Source organism: Oryzias melastigma, linkage group LG6, assembly GCF_002922805.2.
Source record: "Oryzias melastigma strain HK-1 linkage group LG6, ASM292280v2, whole genome shotgun sequence".
Taxonomy (NCBI): Eukaryota; Metazoa; Chordata; class Actinopteri; order Beloniformes; family Adrianichthyidae; genus Oryzias; species Oryzias melastigma.
Window position 1 is genome coordinate 6,450,252 of NC_050517.1, and position 9,986 is coordinate 6,460,237.

Sequence of the window (9,986 nt, forward strand, 5' to 3'; positions counted from 1 at the left end):
TTAATTAAATTTTGAGTTTACACGTTTATACACATTTGTTTAGAAATACGTGAATAATCTACTACATGTTTTAAATATATATTTATATTAATCTGATACAATCATATGAGATTGTTAATATCATAGAGTGTTACATCTTTTTTTCAAAAGGAGAAGTTCTAACAAAAATGTCCAGATCATTAACATTGTAAACATTGTTGTGCTTCTCCTGGAGGACGTTTCAGTTTGGACACTAGGGGGCGATCGCGCAGATTCGCGCTATAGGATTACACCTTATTCCAGAAGAAGAAAACGGGGGGAATGGTGATTTATGCAACAAATTATTACTTTAAAGAAATGTTTCCTCAAAAGAGTTTGTAAAATTCATGTCTGTAAGTTTATAAAGATGTTCATTTAGTCAGTAATGTATGTTTAGGTCGACCTAGCGTTAGCATTAGCCGCCCTATGGGAGATTCTATTAAACATTAGCATCAAGCTAGCAGACTTTAGCTTTATGTGGTAAATCGATTTAGATTTTTCATGAATCAATTATTGATCTGTTAATTTTAAATTGATTCAAATCGATTAATCAATTTTATCAACCCAGCCTTTGTCTTTAACCAGTTTGCATGTTTACGATTAGGACAGTCCATCTTTAGTTTTGATGCAGGTTTTCTTTCTTTGTTGATGTTTGCTGAGTTTCTTCTTCACCAGCAGAGAGGCCAACCCCTAAACTTTGTGTGTCCTTCAAATTTCATGAAATTTCACTGAAGTATTGCCACAGAGAGAAGATAGACCTGGAATGTTGCTGTTGACCATACTTGGAAGTGATCTCAAGCTAACTTGATTTTCATGAACTCAGTTCGGTTGTAGTTCACCTGCACTGTGTTGGTGCATCATTAACTATTACCTCGTAGCCAAATCTGAATTTGAGCAAAGTGGCTTTGGTGAATTCCTTGACTAGTATATTCTTGTTCTACAGGTAATGACTTCCAGAACCAGAATTGTGTACTTTTACTGTATAGTTTTGGAAATACTAGTATTTAAACATTGCATTTTGATCAAAAATACAGTATGAGTGGCCAACTTTTCATTAGAATAAAGTGACTTTGATGTGTTCAATAGTATATCCTTGTTCTATCCACTATCACCACACACAGACTTCTGTACTTATATATATATCTGAGAAGCTAACATAAGTGAAATCCTTCCATGTGTTTGCAGGACTCTCCTCTCAAAGCTGTACAGATGTTATGGGTCAATCTCATCATGGACACCTTCGCCTCACTGGCGCTCGCCACCGAACCGCCCACTGAAGCCCTGCTGCTCAGGAACCCATACGGCCGCAAGAAGCCGCTCATCTCACGCACAATGATGAAGAACATTCTGGGTCACGCCGTCTACCAGCTGACCATAATCTTCACTCTGCTTTTTGTTGGTGAGTAAAGATGTCGTCACTGCTCAGACTTCTCTGGGGAATGAAGCTCCAAACTGAACAGTTGAAAGGTTTTTCCTGTTTGTGCAAATATCTAAGTGAGTCTCATTAGACTACAGGTCGGCAACCTTTAACACTAAAAGACCATTTGGGCTCGTTTTCTACTGATCAAAACCTAGAAGTATCCGTATAGATTTACTTTATCCTTTGAGAAATGTGGATTTGCATTTATGACCTTCTTTTTTTTAATAAATATGAATTATGACTATTTTTTGGCGTGAACAAAAACAAAAATAGAAGAACATAGCATCTCTCAAAATGTGATTTATTAATTTTTTTAACCTTTTACCTTAGTAGAGGCCAAATTGGCCAAAATGATAGCTTGTTGCTTATTTACCAGCTGAACTTCAAAATAGCCAATAAATTCCTCCGTAAACTAAATTGTCAAAAACATTAGCCTGTTGTTAAAATAGAAGCTAAGTTAGCCTTAAAATCCCAGTAGATAACAAATTAGCCAAAAAACGTTAGCATATTGCTAAAATATTAACTAGACTCCAAATTAGCATAACAAAACTCAGTAAAGGCCAAATTAGCCACAAAAAAAGCAAACTTGTTGCTTATTTACAAGCTAGCCTCCAAATAGCCTAAAATTCCACAATAAACTAAGTTAGTCCAAAATATTACCTGTTGTTAAAATATTACCTAAACTCCAAGTATTTTAAAAAAGGGTATAAAAGATTATAACAGCCCATGAATATATGAAAATATTTAAAGGTTTGTTTTTAATCCACTTACTTAAAATGTTGAAATTTGAAAGCTTTCTCATTCATTTTCTATGGGGCATATTTTGCTCAATATTTCAAAAACTGTCAAGTTTATGAATACCAGAAATACAAGCAGTAAGATCCTGAACAAGCTGAACGTTTTGATACCAAGGTTGCTGGAATCGCTGAAAGTGTGATTGAGTTTTTACGTGCCAACAAAAGAAAACAAAGGAATCACTATTCATCCAGAGAGCCTCCACGGAGAGATAAAAGATCCACCTGTGGCTCTGGAGCCGCAGGTTGCAGACTCCTGCATTAGACTATCTTACAGCTTTGACGCTTTTATTTTTCTGAAGGTGAGAAGATCTTTGACATCGACTGTGGCAGAAACACCCCCCTCCACGCGCCCCCCTCCGAGCACTACACCATTGTGTTCAACACGTTTGTCCTGATGCAAATCTTCAACGAATTCAACGCTCGCAAGATCCACGGGGAGAGGAACGTGTTCGACGGCGTCTTCAGGAACCCCATCTTCTGCTCCATCATTCTGGGAACCATCATCGTGCAGGTGACTCCTGTTTGTTGCAAAAACCATCAGTTTACCAGAAAATATGAATTCCTTCCCATGTTTTCTGTCCTGCAGTTTGTCATTGTGCAGTTTGGAGGCAAACCGTTCAGCTGCTTTCCTTTGACCCTGGAGCAGTGGCTCTGGTGTGTGCTGCTGGGCCTCAGCAGTCTTCTGTGGGGACAGGTGAGATTTTATTTTGACTGTTACGAGAAGCCTCAATAATTTGTTTTAATAAATGATAGCAGTAAACAGTGAAAACCATTTCTTACCAACAAGTATTCCAAAGCTGAAGTCCTCCTTAACTATGAGACAAACATGCAGATGAAGGAACTGATCTATACTCATTTCTGTTTGATGGTCTCGTCTCAGCTCGTCTCCAGCGTTCCCACGAGCTGGCTGAAGTTTCTGAAGACGGCGGGTCACGGGACGCAGCAGGAGGAGATCCCTGAGGAGGAGCTGGAGGAGATGAAGGACATGGATGAGATTGATCACGCAGAGATGGAGCTGAGGAGGGGCCAGGTGCTCTGGGTCCGAAGCCTCAACCGCATCCAGACACAGGTATGAGCTGGTTGCCCTGAGGTTTTTGCCCATGTTGCCATGGTAACCTTTGTTAAATGCACACAGGAAGTTTAGATTTTTAAAGAAGTGGATTAATGTTTGATTTTTTTTCCCGTTGCTCTTTTTTTCTAATTGTTTTGTACTTTTTAATGCGCAGAAAACCAAACTGTTTAGACACCGCAGTCACCTTGTTAGCCTGATTTAGGGCTGACTTAGTTAAGTTGGTTATTGTGTGAAGTAAACAATCCAGTGTGAACGAATGCATGCACAGCAATGCAGTTTATCCCAAAATACAGTATTTTTAGATACCCATCCATCCATCTATCTTCAGAACGTACTGAATCCCTGTTGGGGTTGCTGGAGCCTATCCAGGCAGGGTACACCCTGAACAGGTCACTGCTCTTATGTGACCACTCACTCACACCTGGAGGCAATTTAGAACCTATGAATCCTGGTACCACGTTGCTCTGTTTTTTAGGTTTGTGTATCACCGATAATTTCCAGAATCAATTGGATTCAATTCAATTTTTTCTACTCTTTCAATCCACTCAATTCAATGCAATTCAATTGAATTTAGTTTACATGGTTTACACATCTAGACACATTTGTTTAGAAATAATTTAATAGTCTATACAAATGTTTTTAAAACATTCATATTAATCTGATGCAGTTCACATACTGTAAAATGTATTTGTGAAATTATAATGACATTGTAAATATTATATAGTGTCATTTGGATTCTCAAACAGAGAAGCTCCAACAATTGTTCTGGTTCTCCTGGAGGGCGTTTCCATTTGGCGACTAGATGGCATTACACCTTATTCCAGAAGAACAACAAAGTATGAGCAAAAAAAACCAAAAAAAATGTGCTTTAGAACACAAATAGGTACTTTAAAAAATATTTCCTTAAAAGAGTTTGGAAAATTCATGCCTGTGAGTATAAAAAGAAGAGTGGGTTAAGAGGATGGATAGATGGATGGATGGATGGATGGATGGATGGACGGATGGATGGATTGATATATTGATGGATGGATCAATAGATGGATGGATGGATTGATATATTGATGGATGGATCAATAGATGGATGGATGGATGGATGGATGGATGGATCAATAGATGGATTGATGGATGGATCAATAGATGGATGGATGGATTGATGGATGGATCAATAGATGGATGGATGGATGGATCAATAGATGGATTGATGGATGGATCAATAGATGGATTGATGGATGGATTGATGGATGGATCAATAGATGGATGGATGGATCAATAGATGGATTGATGGATGGATCAATAGATGGATGGATGGATGGATGGATAAATGGATTAATGGATGGATCAATAGATGGATGGATGGATGGATCAATAGATGGATTGATGGATGGATCAATAGATGGATTGATGGATGGATCAATAGATGGATTGATGGATGGATCAATAGATGGATGGATAGCTACTCTGCCATAAGATCCAACATTCATATGAAACCTCCAGTTTTCAAAGGTTTTACTCTAAAGATTTTTATGTTCTTGAAAAAATGTTGATCCACTGATAGCAGCTGCATCAGTTTTGTTAGATTTCGGTTGTTTTCTCACCTGACTGCCGCTTCCTCTTCTCAGATCCGGGTGGTCAACGCTTTCCGAGACAGCGTCTCTCCTTACGAAGGCTTGGAGACTCCTGAGTCTCGCAACTCCATCCACAATTTCCGCAACTACCCCGAGTTCAGCATCGAGGACTTAGAGCCTCAGATCCCCCTCATCGATGAGAACGAGGGTGAGGACGAGCCCCCCACCAAGCGAAACTCCATCCCCCCGCCCCTGACCGGACTGTCCAACCTGTCGGCTCCGCCTCTGTCCTCGCCCACCGAGAACAATGCCATGGACCGCCCTGTCCCGCTGCACAGAGACGGCTCCAGGTCTGGTCTCATCCCCCCCAACTCTGCGGGGCTGCCCCCCTGTCCGGGGAGCCCCCTGCACAGCCTGGAGACCTCCCTATAAAACGTCCATTTTTAACCTCAAGAGTTCCTCTGAAATATGAGGAATAAAAAGACATTTTACAGTTGAAGGGACTGACAGGAAGCAGGGAGGGTTCACTGAACCCACATTGTTGTTCAGGAAGTCTATCTGTTGATGTTTAGCTGAGGAGTTTTTGTGAAGTGATCCGATTCTGGTTCTGATGTGTAAATAATCTGTTGGCGTAGTCAGCTAATTTAAACCCACAGTTTACGACATCAGACGTGAGCTGATGGGGATGAGTTCAAGTTCAGTGTTCGGCGTTGTGATTTAAGGAATCCCTCACACAGATGTTTAGTTTCTATTTATTAAAGCGGGGAGGGGGGTACCCCCAGACACATCGCAGACCCCAGACCAGTGAAGATGGTCGTTTCCTCCATGTGGGAACTTCATCAGGACGTCTCAGAGAAGTGCCGCCCACTCTCTCACCATCCCACCAAACGACAACAACGTGGAAAAACAAACATGGAGACTTTATTTCTTCCCAGGTTGAGGTTTACATTCCAAATTGATTCATCTTTACGTGGTAATCCCTGACAGGAACGAGCACGCTCACGGTCCGGAGTCCCTCCACCCGCTGAACGTGTCTGCTGTGTCCGGGGCTTGAACGTGTGTCTGGAGAGGGTTAACAGTCAATCCTGACTTTATGTTTTAGTGTTTTTTATGTTTTAGCTTGTTATTGTTGAAAAATTGTGAAACAAATGCTATTAAATGTCTAAAAAAGGATTCTTGAGCACAATGTATGTTTTTTAGAAGAGCTTCACCTTTCAAAAACATCTAAGAGAAAAACTCACCAGGTTTAACCCTTTAAACACCAGAGCTCCAGTGTTTATGTTCTTTGATTTACTGTAATTTTTTTTCACTGTTAACATTTTCAACATAATTCCAGCAGATTGTGAAGAAGCTCTTCGAGCCGCTTTTCTCCTTCACAATCTGCTGGAATTACGCTGATCGCGTTAACGGTTGAAAAGTTACAGTATGTTAAAGATTTTGTGTTTAAATGTCTCTGGCGACGCCTCAGGTGTTAAAGGGTTAAAAACCAGACATCTGTGGGCAGAAGTTTCTTTCTTTGTGGGTGTGTGTGTGTGCAAACGCGTGCGTGCTTGAGAGGGAATGTTCCGGGGTCGTCATGGCAACAAGCAAACAAAGGGAGCTGCACAGCCATTCTTTCCAGCTGGAAACACAGCCCTGCACTCGGCTCGAACAAAAGCTGTTATTGTTTAAATCATTTTCACAGCATTCAAGACCTGAAGAAAAAACTGTTACGCACTGTCAGTTATTATATATTCTAAACCTAACCCCACCCCCCACCCCCATATCATAATATGACATGTTATGACATCACATCATGACATCATAGTGACACTGTTTGAGATCACTTTGTGTCATTATTGTTCATTAAGTTTCATATGAAATGTCTTGTAGACCCTAGATTCTTATTCTTATCCTTATCCTCATCTTTTAAATCATCATTTAAACTGTAAACTTCAGCAGGTCCTGTGGTAGCACCTTGAGAAAAGAAAGCCAGGACAGAGAAAAGATGGAGAAAAACAACTCTGATCTTCGACAAGAAATGGCTCAAAGGAGAAAAGATCGCATGCTTTTGTATGCGATCCATGACAAAGGTGACAAGGAGGTTACAGAAAAGATGGAAGAGGTCAAGAGGTTGGCGGTGCAGTGGCAGCACACCAGCAAGCAAAAGGTCAACAAAATAAACCATCTTGAAGGTACCTCGGAGGAAAAGCTTGACCAACTAAAACAGCAGGTGGACAAGCTAGAAAAGCAGCATCAGATGGGAATTTTGGAGATCACCAGCAAAATATTCGAGCTGGAAAATTCCCTCAAAAAAGATAAAACCAGGGCTAACGAAGCTGAGAACTGCTCGACCCAAAAGGTGGCAATATCGGTACAGATCAAACCTGTGCTGGAACAAACTCTTCAACAACAGAAAAAACAGTTGGAAAAAGAAGAGAATAGTCTCATCAGTGACAATCAGCTGGCCTTATCAAAGGAAAGAAAGGAATGGGAGACAAAAAACTCTGATCTTTCACAAGAAATGGCTGAAATGAGAAAAGATCGTAAACTTTTGTATACGATCTTTGACAAAGCTGACAAGGACTTTACAGAAAAGATTGCAGAAGTCAGGGAGTTGGCGGTGCAGCAGCATCACACCATCAAGCAAAAGGACAACAAAATAAACAATCTTGAAGGTGCCTTGGAGGAAAACCTTGACAAACAAAAACAACAGATGAAAAGTGTTGAAGAAACTCACAGACTACAACACTGGCAAGAAACGAAAATTTTGGGCCTCACCAGCAAAATATTCAAGCTGAAAAATTCGCTCAAAGAAGAAAAAACCAGGGCTAAAGAAGCTGAGATCTGCTTAGCCCGACAGGTGGTAGAATTGGTCCTGACAAAAGCTGTGTTGGTTGAAACAGAACGAAATCTTCAACAACAGAAAGAGCAATTGGAAAAAGAAAAGAATTGCCTTATCAATGACCATCAGCTGGCCTTATCAAAGGAAAGACAAGAATGGGAGACAAAAATCTCTCATCTTTTACGCGAAATGGCTCAAATGAGGAAAGAGCAACAGGAAAGGAGTGCCACCTTTGAGAAATCTGAAAAGGACTTTTCAGAAAAGTTTGGCCAGGCTCAAAAGCAGATAGAACAACTCCAAGAGACTATCGCCGAAAAGGTCTCCATAATAAACAATTTTGATGGAGTCCTGGAGGAGAAGCTTGACCAACAGAAACAAAAGATGGACAAACTGGAAAACCAGCATCAGATGGAAATTTTGGACTTCTCTAGCAAATTAGAGAAGCTGGAAAATTCCCTCAAAGAAGAGAAAGCCAGGGGATGCGAAGCTGAGAACTGCTTAGCCCAACAGGTGGTAGAATTGGTCCTGACAAAAGCTGTGTTGGTTGAAACAGAACGAAATCTTCAACAACAGAACAAGCAATTGGAAAAAGAAAATAATTGCCTTATCAATGACCATCAGCTGGCCTTATCAAAGGAAAGAAAACAGCTGGCAAAGGAAAGACAAGAATGGGAGACAAAAAACTCTCATCTTTCACATGAAATGGCTCAAATGAGGAAAGAGCAACAGGAAAGGAGTGCCACCTTTGAGAAATCTGAAAAGGACTTTTCAGAAAAGTTTGGCCAGGCTCAGAAGCAGATAGAACAACTCCAAGAGACTATCGCTGAAAAGGTTTCCACAATAAACAATTTTGATGGAGTCCTGGAGGAGAAGCTTGACCAACAGAAACAAAAGATTCACAAGCTCGAAAATCAGCATCAGATGGAAATTTTGGACTTCTCTAGCAAATTAGAGAAGCTGGAAAATTCCCTCAAAGAAGAGAAAGCCAGGGGATACAAAGCTGAGAACTGCTTAGCCCAACGGGTGGTGGAATTGGTCCAGGTAAAAGCTGTGTTGGTTGAAACAGAACGAAATCTTCAACAACAGAAAGAGCAATTGGAGAAAAAAACGGATTGGCTTATCAATGACTATCAGCTGGCCTTATTAAAGGAAAGAAAACAGCTCCAAGATACTATCGCTGAAAAGGTCTCCATAATAAACAATTTTGATGGAGTCCTGGAGGAAAAGCTTGACCAACAACGCCAGCAGATGGAAATTGCAAAAGAGGATTATCGGCAGAAAAACTGTGATTTCTTCCTCCAAGTGTCGCAACTGGAAGCAGAACTTCAGCAAGAGAGGGATGAAAAAAACCGTGTCAAACACAGCTTTGAACTGGAGGCAAGAGAGTCTGCTAACTTAAGGGCTGCGTTGTTCTGTGTAGAGAAAGACCTGGAGTATCAGAAGCAGCAATGGGAAACAGAACTCTTGAATGTCCATCAACCGACAACCTCTGCTTTAGCTGAGACCCAAAAACAGTTGGAACAGGAAAGAGTAGAGCGGCAGGAAGAAAAGGAGGCTCTTCTTCAGCAAACTGATAATCTGAAGCAAGTGGTCAAGACATTAAAAACTAATGCCCAGAAAACGGCAACGGTTAACAGGAAAAAAATTAAAAGACTACAACTGCAGGTGGAGCAGTTGAGGAAAACAAAGACTAAAAGGACATCTTTTAGAAGAAGGTTTGTGAACCTTTTCCGAAGGGTCCCATATACCTCAATGAACTAGGAAAAATAGTCCACTAGGTGGGTTCATGTTAGGTTTAGGGTTGAGGTGTAGGTTATCCTTTGTGTGCATAGGCGTAATGAACTGTAGGAACATTAGTAACATGTCTGGGGATTGAAGTAGGACCTCAGGTAGAAAAAAAACAAGTGGGTTTAGATTTATGTAGGACTAGCTAAGTTTATGTAGGACTACCTGAGTAGCCCAATCAGGGCTACACCTTAGCCCCTACCTTAACCAAGTAGCCCAAGCAGGGCTACTGGGTTAAGGTAGGGGCCGGGGTTTGTGTTAGGTTTAGGGTTGGGTGTAGGTTGTCCTTTGTGAGCGTAGGTGTACTAAATTCGAAAAACATTAGTAACAAGTCTGGGGATTGAAGTAGGACCCCAGGCAGAAAAAAACAAGTGGGTTTAGATTTAAGTAGGACTAGCTGAGTTTATGTAGGACTAGCTGAGTAGCCCAAGCAGGGCTACAAAACCCAGCCCCTACCTTAACCCAGTAGCCCAAGCAGGGCTAATGGGTTAAGGTAGGGGCTGGG

At 41.0% G+C, this 9,986-nt stretch overlaps 2 protein-coding genes across 4 annotated transcripts in view; both read left to right on the top strand.

Annotated features, from left to right (window-relative positions):
- LOC112139202 (plasma membrane calcium-transporting ATPase 1) overlaps positions 1-6,045 on the top strand; it is a 56,941-nt gene extending 50,896 nt beyond the window's left edge. For 2 of the 3 annotated variants that reach the window (XM_024261914.1, XM_024261915.2), the window contains 4 exons: positions 1,204-1,417; positions 2,535-2,929; positions 3,116-3,304; positions 4,927-6,045. In XM_024261914.1, the coding sequence (XP_024117682.1) occupies positions 1,204-1,417; positions 2,535-2,929; positions 3,116-3,304; positions 4,927-5,304 (1,176 nt within the window). In that variant the 3' untranslated portion in view covers positions 5,305-6,045. The remainder of the gene's footprint in view (positions 1-1,203; positions 1,418-2,534; positions 2,930-3,115; positions 3,305-4,926) is intronic. The other variant, XM_036212217.1, reaches the window with a different exon arrangement.
- A 586-nt stretch (positions 6,046-6,631) lies between these two features.
- On the top strand, positions 6,632-9,972 carry LOC112139217 (trichoplein keratin filament-binding protein-like). Its single transcript, XM_024261944.2, has one exon. The coding sequence runs from the start codon at positions 6,860-6,862 to the stop codon at positions 9,455-9,457; it is 2,598 nt and encodes an 865-aa protein (XP_024117712.2). The 5' UTR covers positions 6,632-6,859; the 3' UTR covers positions 9,458-9,972.
- Positions 9,973-9,986: the final 14 nt, after the last annotated feature.